The 18169-nt window shown below is 42.8% G+C and overlaps 1 protein-coding gene across 5 annotated transcripts in view; it reads left to right on the forward strand.

Annotated features, from left to right (window-relative positions):
• The first annotated feature begins 1112 nt into the window (after positions 1 to 1112).
• lrba (LPS-responsive vesicle trafficking, beach and anchor containing) overlaps positions 1113 to 18169 on the forward strand; it is a 199847-nt gene continuing 182790 nt past the window's right edge. For all 5 annotated transcript variants that reach the window (XM_086082314.1, XM_086082316.1, XM_086082317.1 and 2 more), the window contains exon 1: positions 1113 to 1967. In XM_086082314.1, coding sequence (XP_085938440.1) covers positions 1806 to 1967 — 162 coding nt within the window. In that variant the 5' untranslated portion in view covers positions 1113 to 1805. The remainder of the gene's footprint in view (positions 1968 to 18169) is intronic.

The raw sequence follows: 18169 nt of genomic DNA on the forward strand, positions 1-18169 counted from the left end.
TTGGCCCTCCAACTGGTCCGGTGATGCCAGGTGATGAGTCAACATGGTCTACCATGTGCCCACACACGACTTATTGCTGTAAACACAGTGTTTTGTACTAATGGCATTTCAATATTACCGCGCTTCAAACTCCAATTGGGGAGAAACACGTTTTCCCAATTCAATAATTCACAAAAGCATAATTTGTCCATCACTAGTATGTTGATCCTTTTGTTAGTTGACGGTGACAAAGATATAATTTAAAAACGTTTCCCTGTTATTATCTTTTGAGAGCCTGCTGCATCAGAGCCTTTCATACAAAATACAGTGAAGACCAGACATTGCCGCTGCAGCCACTGCCAGGTCGGACAATTGCTTTCAACACAAATGGGCGGGAAAAGTGAGATGTTCCAGACATTAAAGCTACTGAATGTAGAATATTCCATTTCAAATAGTTACTTCCACCTGCTGACGAAAAATGAAACTGCACATACCATTATTCACATACACACCACACACATTACGTCACATCCGCAGACAGGGCGAGGGAAATTCTAACCCGAATCCAGTCTGAAATTTTTTGGCCAGAGGCTTGCAGGAGTACCCCACTGTGAACAGCTAAGGTGTTAATCTACTAATTAGAAGGCATTTCAGTCATAAATGGTCAAATAAAAAGCTTGTTGTCTAGTTATTTTTGGGAAAAAGTTCAATATTGCAGCTTTAAAGCATTCCCTGTCTTTGTTACAGCTGTCTCTCTCTCTTTTTTAATACTAGTTTACAATATTTTAATGTTATCAATTGCTCTTGTGTTGTGTTTTGTATAGTATACAATATTTCTATATCGCGGATTTCACTGGTTTGGGACGCACACCCCGCCATGGTTTAGGGATTACTCTTTCTGAAAATGCTAAATGACCAATTCACGATTTCATTATTTCCCCATGCATGTGAAGTGACTAAAACCTCTAACTCGTGTATTGACTATCATTTGGTGACGAAGAGGGCGACTTTTGCGTCCTTCTACCTGAGCCGCATACACCTGCCTCGCCCGCCGCCTCTGAAGCGGAACCAGCCCGTCCTACTGACTTCTCTCCACCGCGCATGCGCACACTTCCTCACTCGAGGGCTTCCACTGTCATGGCGGTGACGATCTGAAAGCTACCGGGGAGCAAATCAGGAAGCGAAAGGCGGACGCAGCGAGCAGCCGGGCGATCGCTCCACTCTCTTCGGCTGGAGCTTGAGTGCACTTTCCCGGCTCGACTAGGAGATCGGACACCCCCCCCCCCCCCGCCCCTTCTCCGTGTGCGGTGGTTCAGTCGGCGTGTGCGAGCTTTGAGAGTTTGGCGCCGCTACCTGTCAAGTGTGCGGACTCCATGACAATAGCAACTTCCGCCGGTTGTGAAGTGGCTCTTTTTTGGACCCTTTTCGAGGACGCGAGCGTCGGGGAAAGGCTAGCCTTGCTTCTACCTGCCACCTCGGACCCTTCCACCTCATCTACTCGCCCCGCTTCTTCTTTGGACGGTATTAATCCGCCTGTGGGCTATCAAGTTACGGACTAACAGAAGAGTAGTTCGCGGAGGTATTTCCCACAGCGGAACGACACTCTTTGTACTTTATTTGACTTTATTTATCGTGAATGGCGAGGGACGTACTCTTGCTTATGTGCCTATAGACTGCCACCAACTAACCCGGAGGGACATTAAAGAGAGCCTTCCGCTCCCTTTCCTCCATTTGTCCCCTTTGACTTACCACCACCGCCGCCATTGGAGGCGAACAGGTGGTTTTACCTGTGGACGCCACCTGCGCTCCTGTTCCCACCTTGAGCAATGGCGAGCGAGGAGACCTCCGGCCCCGCCACGTCGGGCGCCTTGCCGCTCAACCCCGCTGTGCCCATACGAGGTATCCGGATGAAATTCGCCGTGCTGACCGGACTCATGGAAGTTGGGGAAGTCTCCAACCGAGACGTCGTGGAGACCGTGTTCAACCTGGTAAGCTGATTAAGCGCGCTCAGAATAGGCCGCGGGTAGCACATTCATGCTGGGATCATTGTGTCATGTTGGGGGGAAGTGTCATCTTGTGGGGGCAAAAACGTAAATTCTGTCCATTCCTACGTGATGAAACCTCCACTGGAATTCTTCTGTCATGCTGCTGTCAAACCCTTCAGCTGGTGGCCAACAGGTGCACTCCTTGGGTCACTCCATTATTTCTATATCTTTTCAAACTAATTTGTGGATTTGAGTTCACTTTATGGGATAGGTATAGAACGTAAAAGTGAGGCAATTTTGCCAATTTATCTTGAGGGTTTTTAAATACGAATGAACAAACAAATCAAAACTGCACTAATAGCAAGCCCGTTTTGCTTATTAATAGTGCTGCTAAATAGGCAAACTTCTAAAAAATGACAGTTTATTAAAATGCTGAGTCTGGCTGGAGCAGCCTCTTCAACCTGAGTTCATTGTACCAAGAATTTTGAATATAAGATGATACGTTCTAGAGAAATTGATAATGGCTGTTTTGGAGAGCATTTTTCTGTGATATTGCATACAGAAAATCGAGTCACAAAACGCCTTCAAATTAGAGGAAAACAATATATTGTAACTCAATTATTTCTCATCGTACCTTCTTGGCCATTTCATCTACTACTCGGGGAACCCTTTATGTGATTGGCTAACACGTTTCAGTTCAAATTAAGCTCATGCGGTCCAAAATTCCCGCAGGTTCTCCCAAATTCACACATCCAAAATCTAGTGGCTTTTTCAAATGGCATCACTTTCCCCCCCCCAAAATACGCTTACATAGCATTTATTTTTTTTTTGCTTCAAGGCTTTCACAGGTATAATCATGTGACAATTTTGTGGGCTAGAGTCGTAACATTTCCCGAGGGCTGTGCAAGTGATCTCATTTGGCAGCACTATTTTGCTTCACTATGACATGACATTATGATGTCACGTGCTGTTTCGGGTGGCAAAATGGGAAGCTTCTCTGATGGCACTACTAGTAAACAAACCTTCACTGATATTCACTGGACCAAGGCAGATAAAAAAACAAAACAAACAACAACTAGTAATTGGCTTGAATGAGGATTTTAAGCTTTCCTATTGCTATAAGTTGAATGTGTGAAGAGATGTTATGCGAGGTAAATTGGCGCAAGGGAGATGGAACGCAGGCCCTAATTAAAATTTCGAACAGGTAAGTTGAGTTGAAAATAGACGTGGTAGAAATTCAGACATAGCATGATATTTTTTGGGACTGGCTAATTAGTTTAGGAAATAGCAATAACAAAAAAAAAAAAGGCTGGTCATAGTAGCATGGTGGATGCTAGCATTAGTGGCAAATGAGCCTAGCCTGGCAAGCCACACCCACTTTCTTCTGGACAGGCGTCCATAGACGGCGATTCAGCACCGGCCGAAAACAGGGCGGCTAATCAAATGTGTCCATTTTGTGTGACGTCGTCTTCGCTGACGCTGATTCAGAGCGATTCATGACGCCATGAATCTTCAAGTTTTTCCCGCGACGACATAAGTCATTCACTACTGTTTCTCTTCGGCTCGTGGCCATGTTGGATTTTTACTCCGTCTCCGCAAAAAAGGAAGACTTCAACGACTTGCTTTTCTGACTTAACGTCCGCTCTTTGCTCTTTGGTTAATTCCACTGTCTGTTAGCTCCGTTTAAAAAATGCAACTGATAAAGGGCGGTTGACCAGACTCACTCTCCGGCAAAGCCGCATGCGAGTCTGGATTTCCAGGCTAAAATGAGCCCAGCCTCATGTTGAATGCTTCTTTTGGGGTGACTGATGTGCGTTTGACTTAGAATCTTTTAGCCAACGGTAGATGGTAAAACTCATTTTTGCCATCCTTTCACTTCAGGTCAGCAGTAGTCAATCACTTTTCTGCCACCTATAAGTATGTCTATTCCCTGGTTTGAATTTTGCACCGATTCATCATTACCCCGGAATGACTTTCACTGTCTTTTAAATAAGCTGCAGTTGCAGTGTTATACATAAGTGTCCCGTGCCAGTTGAATTGCAGAGCCTCGTAATCATAGGCTGAATAGAGTGAGTAATTATTAGATTTGACACGCACAGAAACAGCAAATGTGCAAGTGGTAAATTGAATGTGACGCGATGACTGGTGTCAGAATCCTCATTGCCTGGAGAAGCAAATCAGCCTATGACATATCCAGGTCAGTCATAGTGTTTATGTACCGTGTGTGTGTGTGTGTGTGTGTGTGTGTGTGTGTGTGTGTGTGTGTGTGTGTGTGTGTGTGTGTGTGTGCAACCTGTTGGCCACCTCAAGTCCTTATCTTGGTTCATCTGGTGGCATCCTGACAGGATTCTCAGAGGCAAATTGGAAGGTTTTGCGGGAGAGGGCGACAACACCGGAAAAAGGGCGGTCATTGTGAAGGGCGACATGCAACTGGAGCTCGGCTGGTTTGGCGGCGGGGGGGGGGTGGGGGGCAGTGGCGAAGGTAGAACCTGCAGAACTGCTTTGTCACAGTGACAACGGTTCATCCTTTCTATTGTATGATTATAGTACAATCGATTGGCGCGTGTCTCGGTTGTAAAGAACTTTTAGCAACGCGAGGCAAATGTATATTATTCTAAAGCAGGGGTGCTCAAGTTCGGTCCTCGAGAGCCCCTATCCATCCTGTTTTCCATGTTTCTCTCCACTAACACTCCTGATTCATGATCAGGATCGTTATCACAAAGCTTGCTGATTAGCTGATCATTAGATTCAGCTGTGCTGCAGGAGGGAAACATGGAAAACAGGCTGGATAGGGGGCTCTCGAGGACCGAACTTCGGCACCCCTGTTCTAAAGACATCATAGCTAGCAAGGCAATCAATAGCTCAAGCGTTATGGGTTTTACAAGACAGCTAAAATATAGCTTCAATGATCCATCAAATCCTTTTTAAGTATTAGAAGCTCATGCCAATAAGAAATAGCAGCTTGTGTGTAGCCAGCGAATCGGTAAAGTGATGAAATATTGCTGTCTTATTCCTTGGAATCCATTCCGCGATGCTCATCAAACACTGATCGTTTGTTCAGTTTTCACAATTTTGGAAATATTTGCGAGGAACAGGGACAGAGCCAACAGCCACAAATATTTGCAGATTTTTGGGGGGGTCTTGTTTCCTTTGCTATTCGTTAAATGTCATATTTGCGAGGGAGGGAGGTTAGATGAAAGAGGCACAGTTACAGTTACACGGATGTCTTTGTATTGTCCTTAAAAAAACTAAATATGTACATGCCAGCGTGTACTAGTTGGCCCCAATGACAACATGAGTAGCCTACGGGTCTGTTCTAAAAATATCTCACCTGTGATGGGACACTGTTACTTGCGAAGAATTAAAACAAGAATGTTGACATTTATTCATTTAAATTTAATATCGTGCACATTTCTTATTGTACCAAATATTCTATATTTGTTCAAAATAAAATAGATCATGTTCTGTGGATTAATTATTTTTTTTTTTTTTACACAAATAGTAAAAAAAAAAAAAAAAGAGTGTTTTTAGAGTTGTAATTTTAATACCGTGATATCACAATATTTTTGCTCACGGTAACTTATCATACTGTCAAAATCTATTATCCGCCCATGCCAAGCAGGGAAGAATTTCCAGAACTTCCGTTGACAATCTGGGCTAATCTTAGCTCCTCTCCGACATACAGAGATAGACATTCGAGATATGCCAATTGAATTTCAAGTATTTCCTTGACACCAGTTATTCCTTTCCTATTTTTAAGGGATTTGGGCTTCTTTTTTTTTTAGGACATTGTAGGAGGAGTACAAAAATAGTAGTCTATGCTGAAACAGTCATCAAAACATAATCACTCATTTTCATGCTTTTACAAGAAAACATTTGCTTCGCCCCCATGGGTTAACCAATCAACTGTTAAAATAACTTTCTCAGTTGTCTCTTATCCAATTGTTGCCTGAGGCAGCATGTCTGTTTGCGCGGTACCTCTGCAGGTTGTCTTGCTTACACAACATTTAGCATACAATACTTTTTGCATACTGTAAATGTGACACGACATGCGTACATGATTTTATGATTTTATGATTTTAGCATCTGTGTAAGGCCTTAATGTTAATTGCTCCCCCCCCCGGCCTACAGCGGCGGTCTCGTATGCTCTCCCGTGTTCACCCTCCACTTTACGGATAAAGTGAACGCAAAAGACCGATGGTGACGGAAAGAGTCTCGGGCCCAGTGTGAGTCACTGCCCTACTTCTGAGCCATGCGGCTTTTGATCACCGTCAACCCGTTGTGTGGTTTTATACCATCTCTCTCTGACCAAAATTCACTACCACTATACAGTAAACAGATACACAGACAAACATGCACATAATCGAACAAAAAAATGAAATGAATCTAAACGAATCAATAAAAACATACTCCATAAATTACTATCAATAAATACCATATGTAGATGCCAGGCATGCCATACATTAAAGAACATGTCATACATGTAAAAAATATACCATCAAAATATATTCTACCATACCATACCATATCTTAAAAAAAGCTAAAAACAACAACAACCTTTTTGGGTACTGCCCACAGTTTGATACGCACTTTTGAAAATAACACATTTTCCTCAAACAACCTTTAATTCTAAATTAGTATGAATAATTAATGCTAGTCATCTATGTGGAAACAATGACCGAAATAATTTTCTCATAGTAAATATCAACAATGACTTAACAAAGCAAGAAGCGGGTCAATGTCAACATGCAAGACTTTATTTTAAAAAAATCGGCAAGTGAATATGTTTAGATTATGGCCATGACGCTCCTACAGCATTACAAGGAAATCACAATGTTCTATCTCTTGTGAGCTATTTTTAGAAGACGCTCGTAGGCATCCATTGGGTGACCCCTGCGCTACTACTAATAAAGATTAGTGATGGCCAGGGGACTATTTCATTTATGGACAATAGCGAAGATTAAAGATCAATGAATCAGTTAACGGTTGTTTTCTGATGACAAATTAGTTATCATTTCTATCCCTAATAGCTTTCGCCTATCCAAAAATTCAAATCCGTATGATATTGTGATCATATGAATAACGTTTTTACATATGCACCTTTTGAAACTAGCTTCACAAACTAAATTGAAGCATCATTTTTTTGACTCTTTGTTAGCTGTCCAAAGGTCAGCTTTGTCTCGCCAACTGCTGAGAAAGTGTCTCGTAAATGTTTGACTCTCTTCTTGAGTCAGGAATTCGTTTTCACGTTTTGAAAGCTCATGGCCAACATGTGTGTGCGTGTTCCTGTTGTGATGTACTGTATGTCAAAGTTTAGCATGGAAAGCTGCAGGATGCCGTTTGGTTCAGTGGAGTGGGGTAGATTGTAACATTTTGTAGGACTCGATCGCTCTGGTTGTGGTTTGTGAAAGGGTGGCGATGGAAACACAGTTGTTGTCAGGACTCGTTAAAAAAAAGGAAAAAAAAAGAACATATTTTCAAATATATTCAAACGTACTTATAGGCTAAATGCTACAAACATAGCATATTTTTCCATAATGCCACAGTGTATGACTTACAAAATATTGTTTTTTTTTAACTTAATTTTCGAACATAATAGTATAATGTGGGCCAAGCGTTATTATTTTTTTTTACTTGCTTTAGCCTATAAATACATTTGAACGTATTCGCGAGTATGTCTGAACGTATTTGTATGTTTGAACGCGAACGTACTCGCAAATATTTTCAAACGTACTCGCTAGTCAAAAATGTCTACTCCACATTGGCGGTTCCACGCTTCTGTAGTTTTTGCTGTTTTTAATGTTAACTCATTCACTGCCATTGACGGCTATAAACGTCAAAAATTCATTTGAACTATTTCTATTAGTTGAGAAAGAAAAAGGACTCAGCAGTTTCCTTGCGGCAACGGTAATAGCGTGAGTCCGGATTATTCCGTTGAACGATCAGATGTATATTTTTGAGGCTAGTCCTAATATAGCCTAATAAATATATGCATATACGGTATATCAAATATCTTTGTCATGAAAAATCCAAATGAAACCTGTTTTTAGTCCATTTTAAAATAGTGAAAAATGGTCTACTCTTTAACCTCGGCAGCTGATGTGACTTTGAGTCAACGGCGAGTCCGTTTCGTTCAAGTAAAGGACAGCTGGCCTGACAGCTGGGCTCCCGGCTGATCTGAGAGGCTACGCTGGAGTTTGACGAGTTATTGGTGTGGAATGTAGGCTTTACCTGAAGGCAAGGTCACGGCGCTAACCTCTTAAGTCGTGCTTTCCTTTGCACGATTGAAGACATTGCAGTGAAACCCTCGACCGCGTATTCGCGGCTCAGCATTTGCCAATTCATAGGGTCATCTGGTGTCATCTTGGTGCCAAGAAACTATGTGAAGGGAGTTGAAGAGCTTCATGTATGCAAAAAGTGGACATTTTATTTAGCTTTATGTTGTAGCTATAAATGAGCCTCGTGTAAAGGTGGTTTGTTTGTGTGGAATATTTTAACGACTGGAATAAGTTATTTATGTACCATGGGGGTTTTTATGATTGTTTACATTCTAAAAGTGCACGGTGTTGATGCATTATGATCCTCTTCCACTCCGCGCTTAGTCAGTTAAAATTAATGTTTTGGGGTGTAATCAATTACCTGTGGATTTCTGCGGAATGGCTGAGTACTTATCAGCTGCGAATACTGCAGTGTATTTTGAAATTTTTGTATTTAATCAAATTTTTTATTTATTTTCTTTTTTTTAATGGTAGTTTTGTATTTTTTTCATCTCAAATTTTGTATAATTTTCACTAATTTTTATGTTTAAGATTCAATTTTTTAGTATTTCTTTTTGTAGTGGTATTTTCTATTTTTTCCACTTATTTCCTCCTCCAATATTTATATTAAAAAAACACTTTTTCTGTGATATCTGATACTTCCATTGCAACAGAGGTCGACATTTGCCCTCAACTTCCTCCTTAACTCATGCAAATAATAATAGAACATCAGCTTCATTTGGTGTGTTGAGACTGTTTGTTTGGTTTTCATTGAGCTGAACTTTGCAATGCGTGAGTCTCACTAAAACTCATGCCAATGGCGAGTATCAAGCCGTTTGGTGCTTATCCAAATCGTGATTTTTTTTTGGCCTAGTTGTCTTCTTTTTTTTTTTTTTTTTTTTTTTTTTTCTTAAGAGCTCAGTATTGTTCATTCGGAAATGTCATCATCATTGCTCTTTTTTTTTTTTTTTTTTTTTTTTTTTTTTTTTTTTTAAATATATATATATATATATATATACACATATATACATACATATATACATATATACATACATACATACATACTTTTTTTTTTTTTTTTTTTGTGTGTGGGTGAGTATGTGTGTGTGCGTGCGTGCGTGCGTGTGTTTGTTAGCTCACCAGAAAACCTATTAGAAAAAAAAATCTTATACCGTTCACCTAAATCGAACACCAGGAGACCCGAGGGGACCGAAGAAAACCAAGGAAGGTGAAATCCAGCACCGACCAGACACCCCCCACCAGAACTCCTCCCCAGCCCAAGAAACATCCAGACCCCAACAAATCCAAAAAACATAAAGTCAGGGAGGCCTCAAGAGACCAACGGAGAGACCGAGAAAAGGAAGGAAGGACAGACGAAGCCGCGTGAGATCCGAGACACCAGCCTCCACCGATTCAATAACCTGAGGAGGAAACAGATTGTGTCTGAGTTTCGGTAGATGCTGGTGTGGTGGATCTGGCATGCATGAAAATCTCCACCAAAGAGGGGAGCCGTCGACCCCCGCCGGAACAGAGCAGGCGCAACACCTCAGGGCCCCCCAGGCCGCGGCAGCGCCAAAGGACGACCCCCGGGCCCCACCAGGGCCACCGGCCGGAGAGCAAACCCAGGAGCAGGAGCGCCCCCCGCCCCAACACGGCCCGCGCCCCCGGCCCAACGCAGCAGGACGGGGCACTGCAGGCCCACCAGGCACCCCACCGGCCCCCAACCCCCGCCCCCCCACCACCCCCCGCCCCCCATCCACCCCCCGCCACCCACCCCAACCCAGCCCCAGCCGCCCCCATGCCCCCAATCCCCCAGACACCCCCCCCCCAGCACCCCCCCACCCCGCAACCCCCACCACCGCCCCCCCCCCCAACAAAGCCGCCCCCCCCTCCCGACCCCACCCCGACCAACCGGCAGCCCCCCAACCCCCGACCCCCAGCCCCCGGGGACCACCCGCACCCAGGCACCGGCGCCGAAGAGGGGCCGGACAGCGGAGCGGAGAGGGCAGCCGCGCCCACCCCACCCCCCGCCGTGTGGAAGGACGGAACACCGGGGGCAGAAGGGGGAGATGGGGGCACCGGAGGGCGGCCGACACCCCCGAACCCCAGGCCCAGCGGGGGAAGGCCCCGGTCGTCACCCCAGCGTTCTTTGTGAAAATTAACCCCTGTTACTGAGTCCGCCAGCTCGCGGACTGGCGAACTCTACCCCTAAACCGTGAATGTGACCCCACCCAGTGTATATACAAGTGTGTGTGTGTGGTGCATTAAAATTAGGAGCAGGTGAACCGGAGCCGATGGAAATGATATTCCCACGCTCCGATCCACCCGCCACCCAAGCATGTTGCTGAGTGTATGTGGTGCATTAAAAAAAATAGATAGGGCGGGGGGGGGGGGGGGGGGGGGGTGGCGACACGGACAGGGGACCGCAGCACTGCTCTATACTGCGGCCCCCAACCGATGGCACCCCCACAAGCCCCCAAGCCCCCCCCCCCACCCACAAGTTGTGTGGTGTATTAAAATTGGAGGGGAGTTGTAGGGTGAAGACGGTGTTTCCACCCTACCCCACCCCCCAAAGTGTGTTATGTGCCCTATATGTCTATAAAAGTGTATTGTGCAAACCTAGTGTAGTGAGTTAAGAGGTGTGACCAGCGGGGCCCCCCCCAACCGGGCGGGGGCAGGAGGCGCACCGGCCCACCAAGCCCCCACCCACCCCACCAGGACCCCGGCGGGCATATGGGACCCGTCCGGCGGGGCGATAGGGCTCGCCCCCCGGATACTGGGTCCCGCCCGAGGTGTCAGGACGCCCACCGGAGCGGGGCGGGCACGACACCAAACCCCAGCCACCCCCGCCGGCCCCCATAGCACCGAGACCCGGGCCATGGATGGAGCCCCCGGCCCAGGGGAGGGGAAGGAAGGCGTACCGGGGAAGGGGAAGGGAGGAGGGAAGGGGACGACAAGAAGGGCAGGGGGCAGCGGCAGGGACGCAAGGAGAGGGGGAGAGGAGGAGGAAGGGCGACGAGGGAGAGGGGACAGGGAGGCGGAGGACGGGCGGGGAGAGGCGAGGAGGGAGAGGCAGCAAGGGGGAGGAAGGGGGAGGGGAGAGGGAACCACCGGGCACCCCGGCGGCCCACAGGCCCCGAACCGCGTCGCCGGGCCCAGAGCGACGGACCGCGCCGGAACGGCGCCGCCCCCGACACCAGGGAAAGCCCCGCAACGCAGCACCCCCCAAGAGACCCAGGGAACGGCCAAGACGCAGCCGCCACCCAGCAGCCAACAGAGGGGCAGACCCGCCCACTCCCCGCCAGGGGGGACAGCACCCACAGAATTAACCCACTGGCATGCCGTGAATCCGAATATCAACCCCTGGTGCCCATCGGAGGTGAATCCGCTCGATCCCGCTGGCAGCAGCCGGGTTCCTGACTATGGAAACACAACCATTAGTTACAAATTGCCTAATACAGAAACATCAATGCCAGTTATAACGCTGCTGTGGCTCTCGCTAACAGGCAGAATTAAAATCCAAGTTTAGGTTAAAAAATTCTATATACGTAGACCATGTTTCTTTAAATTTTGACATTTGGTTTTTATTTGAGGCAGATATTTTTTCCATTAAAATATGATTTATGAGGAGGTTAGACCATTGGTCGATATTCAAAGTTTGTTTATTTTTCCAGTTAACAAGAATTGTTTTTTTTGCGATAGTAAGGGCTACAAGTATAGATTGAAATTGTTTATGTGGTAAGTCAATTGTTGTTAAGTCACCTAGCAAACACAAGTTTGGAGAGAACGGTATCCTACAGTCCAAGACAGCGGAAAGTTTTTCTAAGACTTTAGTCCAGAAACACATAACCGGAGTACATAACCATAAAGCATGAAAATAAGTGTCTGTAGTGTTTTGTAAACACTGGAGACAAATGTCGGAGTCTGAGAGTCCCATTTTCTTCATCATATATTGAGTAATGTATGTTCTGTGAATAATTTTATATTGGATAAGTTGTAAATTTGTGTGTTTTGTCATTTTAAAAACATTTTCACAAACTTGAATCCAAAAGACAGATTCCGGAGCTATAGACAAGTCTGTTTCCCATTTTGAGATGGGTAAAGACGTTTTATCAGTATATGAAAGTAACTTATATATTTTTGAGAGTTTTTTTGTTGTTGTTGGAGAAAGCTTGGTAATATCTTTAGCTAAAACAGGCGGTTGGAGCGTACCCTGGAGTGTTGGAATTTGTTTCTTTATCATACTTTTAACTTGCAAATAATGTAAAAAGTTTCCGTTTTTTATTTTATATTTTTGGAGCAAGGATGTATATGATATAAACATATTATCTGAGAAGAGATGGTGGAGATGTGTAATTCCTTTCTGCTCCCACACATTCAAATAAAACGATTGGTTGTTAATTTGAAAGTCGGGGTTATGCCATAGGGGAGAAAGCCCGCTGGGCTCCACTTTGGCTTTTGTCATTTCTAGTGCCTTCCACCAGGCAGTCAGGGTGGCGGAAATCATTGGATTTTTAAAGCAGTTATGGCGCTTAATCGATGTTGTAATAAAGAGTAAATCTAGGAGTCTGAGGTTATTACAATCCTTCTGTTCTAGTTCCAGCCAACAGTTAGTATCTCTATTGGGTTGTGCCCATAAAATAATATATTGTAGCTTAGTCTGCTGGCCTAGTTGTCTTCTAATGGGATTCTCCCCGTTGATTACGTGGGTGTAGGCAGATGATGTTAAGATAACACCAGAAGACAATTTAATAACCAAAGCAAATGGTCTTGTGCATTTTCATCCCTCACAATGAAATCAGCATCACATGTAATAAATGACCAGAGGCATTTCGAATAAAATTGCATCTTCTTGATCTTCCGTGCACAGTTGATAAAAGCCTTTTGATGCAGATAAGAATGCGTCAACCCTGTCCCTGTGCTCGCACGCTTGCAAGGGGTGAGCAAGGGTTCCCCTCTAAGGCAGTATCTAACAACCCAGTAAGACATAAAAGCTTTTTTTTTTTTCTCTCCGAAGGTTTGATGTACAGTACAGAAAATGTACTAAAGAAAATGGCCAAATTGCCACCCTGTAATCTGTTTTCAGTTAAATTTGGTCATCTTCCAAAATTCGGGCTGGACCGTACACTGTAAGATTTCACTGTCGTTTGTGCTTTGGCACATAATGGCCAAAATAACAGTTATGAATAGCTTTCAGTTAAAAATTGTCTTGCGGAAACAACAACAAAACAACAAGTCAATGCTACTAATGAATGCTTATCAATTACGTTTTTTCATCAGCGTGTGATAAATTTTAAACTCGGAAACAACTTTATGCACAACAACCACCAGTGGATGACATCAATGCCTTATTTTCGATATGAGAATTTGCACAGTTGGAGTCCACTGCTGTCTTTTACACTAAGAAATTGCCGAAAAGTATCAGAGTATGTATGGAAATAAGTCGTAACTGCGAGATCAATTTGATGCTGATCAAATTTCTGACATGTCGTAAATTCATCTGATCGTCCTAAAATCGGTCAAATACCTTCGCATGCTAACGAGACCTGAAGTTGAAATTTGAAACGATCTTAATTTGCTCATTGTAATTTTGCTCATCTGGCATGCGTATCAGATATGGTTCTCTTGTCTTTCTCGTTTTCCCCCAACTGAATATAGTTTGGAGGCAAATTCTTCTCCTCTGAAAAAGCGTGACTGTTTGTGATTTGTAATCCTTTGAAGATTACCCATTGTGCTAATTGTATTTCCGTTAAACACATTTGCATTTTTGTGTTGGATGATCAGGGTGTGAAACAGTATGTTCTAGTCAGAATGTAGTTAATTTTATAGGCCACAACCGGAAAGTCTGACCTCTGTTTGCCCCCATGGCATCTGATAAAGCAGCAGTTTTCATCGCCTATTGTGTCGACTGGAATTGTTTGTGACTAAAAGCATCAAGATACAAGTACCTTTTTTAAAAAAAAAAAAAAGTACCCTGCCGATTAAGGTCTTGACTAGTTTGACTGTTGTTGCGTTCTTGTGCACACTTTTTTACAGCTGTGGTTGTCTTTTTTTAATGAATAAGGTTGAGTTAATTTGTGTTTTTATCCACACGGAATAATAATGGAAATGCAATGAACAATCAAAACTCACCAGTCTCATGTTAGGCATTTACTACTTTGTGCACGATTCTGGCAAAATGTCCAACATTGCGTTTCTCTGGAAACACAATAAATATCCTTCTGGTCTGTTTCTAACATGTCTGTCCAGTCCCATCACATGTCCAGACGGGCAGCGCAGGTCACACACCGCACAGCATAAATGTTAGAGGTTGTGTGTGCATCGTTGAAGTTATCAGTTTGGCATATTACGTCACAGACATTAGATTAAATCATAACCTCTCACATCGACCTGGCAATATTCCATCTTCAGACGGTAGTATCAGTTTTTGCCCACTTTTGTTTTTTGTTTTTAGACTTACCATATGTTGTCACTGACAACAAATTGGAAGTGTGAATTTGACTTGGCAGTTTTCCACCATTGAAATTTTTGTGCGAAACAGGCTAATAACAAAACACCAAACTCCATTAGACCTTCATTTCAGATAGTTTACTCATCCAAAACATAAGATCCTCGGGCAAGTTACGATTATAGTTGAATAACTTTAGGTCATTGATGTAAATTAAATCACGCATGATCGGTATCAACAGGATTTTCCTAAGGAAATCATTGCTGATGACGACATCAATCCATTACATTAGTAAATAAGTATCAGCCAGACGCTTGTTACACTGCAACTTTTTTTTTTTTTTTTTTTTAATGGAGTACTTTCTCTTGCTAATGCAAAACCTGTAGGTGGGATGAGATTGTTAACTGCCACTAACTGCCAACGAAAGTAGTAACGAGGGTGTCAAATGCAAAAGGAAATACCTGCAATACTGGTTTTAGAGCAAACACGAGAGAGAACACTATCGGGTTGAATTAGAATGACTGGCGCTTCTCATTCATGCTTGGTTCTCAAAATTGTAAATGTCATGTCATCCAAATGTGCCGAGCTTCAGTGTCATGTTCAGTCACTGGCATGCATCAAACAGGGAAATTCTTTGTTTACTTTAAGATGGAATCGCCTCCTTTCCGTGTACGCCTCTTAGCGCATTCTTCTGCACGTACCCGACTAATGGCAAACATTTCATTCCACACTGCCTACACATGAAGTTTTGGTGTATTGCGCAACATTTAAATGTGAGCAAAGCGCATCATGTCTCGAAAGGTGATGATTTTGTTGGATTAAAATTATGCGGGATTGCTGGAACCCTGGCAAGAGAGTTTTAAGGCTCATGGATAACTTCCTGGGAAAGCCCTTTCCTTTCCTTGGCGGTAGAAGCCAACTTTCAACTAAGAGTGAATATAAAAGGTTGATGTCCCCCCAACAATGTGAAAATGCCGATTAAGTAACAGCAATGTTATTTGTGTTTTGCGCCATAGAGAGCTCTATCTTTAAACTTTAGAATTCTGAGATTCAGAAATATTCTTGAAATTGTATTACATCCTTTTGTTTTGGTTTTTCAATTTCCCCCATCAATTTAGCTAGGCTAATTTGCTATTCAACCCATTCAGAAATACTTATAATTTGTATATTTAAATTTCTATTGCAATGCATTATATACCATTACTGTGAAGGGATTTAATTAATACTGTGACATACATTTTAGGCTATGTCACCCGACCCTTCACGTCACTGTCAGCATGGAAAATGTCTCTCTTGTTTCGAATGCAGAATAGTTCCTCAAAGGATGTATTTGCTCAAGTCGCGGAACCATCCCATTGCTGTAAAGCTGCCGTTTCACATTGACACTCTTTTGAAGATATTCTTAGAAAGATGCGGAGAGTTTTTTTTTTTTTTTAATAGACCATTTCACCTTGCTTTTTTTCTATGCCATTCATCAACACATTTTTTCTTGGTTCAAGAAAAACAAGAACATTTCCTCGACAGTGTCAAATCGCCCAATCGGCACATGTGCTATTTATAATGCTTCTGAGCCTAATGATAACTTTGTAGGTTAAGTAGAATGATTTCTATTTTGTCCATTGCCCAATTTTGGCACTCACTAAGGTCTTTTTTTTTTTTTGCAGCCACTCCTGGCTAACGTTCATGAAGTGGATGGTTTGTTGGCCCACTGTTGTCATGCTCACTGCATGGGTTTCTTTGAGTAACATAGATTGGAGAAAATGAAGCTACTTGTCTAGTGCCAGTGTGCACCTCCATGTGTGAAACTAATCATGAGTGCTAAATGCTTCTACTGGGAACTAAAGAGTGTAATGAGAGTGACAAAGACTAATAAGGTCAGTGTCGTATAATGGAGTCCCGGGAGTTGTAAAGTGTGTGTGTGTGTGTGTGTGTGTGCGTGGCTGCACAGCATTTTTGAGTAAGATTTGGTATTGTAAAGCAATGATGAGGACGATCACATCTTTTGGTGCAATGGCAGACTCTGTCATGGGACATTTGTTTATCTAAAGTATCACGGATATATTTGATTGAATATCATAGAAGAGCGGATCCAACCAGTGTTGTGTTGTCATCTTAATGGAAAGTGTAAAACCGTTTCTTTGTGATCTCTTTCAAGCATGAAACTGTGAGCTATTGTTTTGATAGCGGTTTCTTTTTTAGCTGGCATAGTTACTAAAAAAAGACGCAACCATGAAACCCTTGCTGGTGCCTGTACTTGGGATGGACTGTCACAATTTATTTAATGGGCTAGTTAGGAAATGTAATGATTACTACGGTGTATTAGGGCCACATATAAATATATTTGTTCAAGGCGCAGGGGACATTTCAGAGGAAAAAAAAACCTCACAATTTTTTTCACAATAACCATGAATATTTACGACATTATAAAGTTACAGATTTGTGGGGAAAAAACTCACAAAATTACGAGAAAAAAGCAGAACGTTATAGTGTCAAATTAGCGAGAAAAATCTCTGCTAAAGCAAATGCTATCTCCTTATTTGAAAACCCAACCAAAAAGTATAATTATATATATATATATATATATATATATATATAAAAAGTGTAGCTTAAGTATAACTTCTTCCACCGAAGTCATTTTGCACACTTGAGAATTGTGACTTGGCACAAACATCCGAGTAGGTGTATTTCTCTAAAGTTTTTGACTTTTTCCTCACAAATCTCTGGGTTCATTTCTCATTAATTTGTGAGTTTTTTTTTCTTGCTAACTGCGAGTTTATTTCTGGAAAATTCGTTTTTTTCTTGCAAATGTGCAAATATTGAAGTTTTTTTTCTTGTAAATTTGTGAGTTTTTTTTCTCTCTGAATGTTAGCACCCCTCACAAAAAAAATGTTTAGCCTGTCACTATAGGTCGCTGGCATAGAGAGAGGGGCAAAAAAAAAGAAGTATATTTCTGAATTTTTTTGAGGAACCAATTAAGTGAAATCGACTAATTCCTTGCATCACACTTGGACAATAGGGTAGGAGGCTTTTCTTTAAGTTGTTTTTATGCAAATCTATAAAGTTTCAGAAACACAATATTTTTCACTGGCCGCTGTATGTTAATGCATCTCGATTAAATTTTTCATGTGTCTCTTTAAGGGGTAGGACTAGATAAGTTTTTAACGTCCTCCTACCCCTTTTGAACATATAAACTATTTTCTTTCTTCCTATTCTTGTTTTCTTTTTTACTCCAATTTACATTTTAGACTTGTAATGTGTTTTCTTTGTGTTTATATGTTCAATAAAGAACCAAATAAAAACCATCGCTTGGACCAGATTATTTGCTTGCCCTCTCGGCAGCGTCGAAAAGGCTCACGTGTTTTACGTCCGTGACCAACTGCAACTCTCATGGACCAATGCACTCAGCCGCCTTTGGTTTGATTGAGATGGCTCGTTAAAAAGAGGATGCGTTTAAAGGGCTGTTGGGGGGGAAAAAGTAGGCCATCGGCTTGTCGTCGCTC

This window comes from Leptonotus elevatus, chromosome 8, assembly GCF_054856555.1.
Source record: "Leptonotus elevatus isolate MCC_2025b chromosome 8, RoL_Lele_1.0, whole genome shotgun sequence".
Taxonomy (NCBI): domain Eukaryota; kingdom Metazoa; phylum Chordata; class Actinopteri; order Syngnathiformes; family Syngnathidae; genus Leptonotus; species Leptonotus elevatus.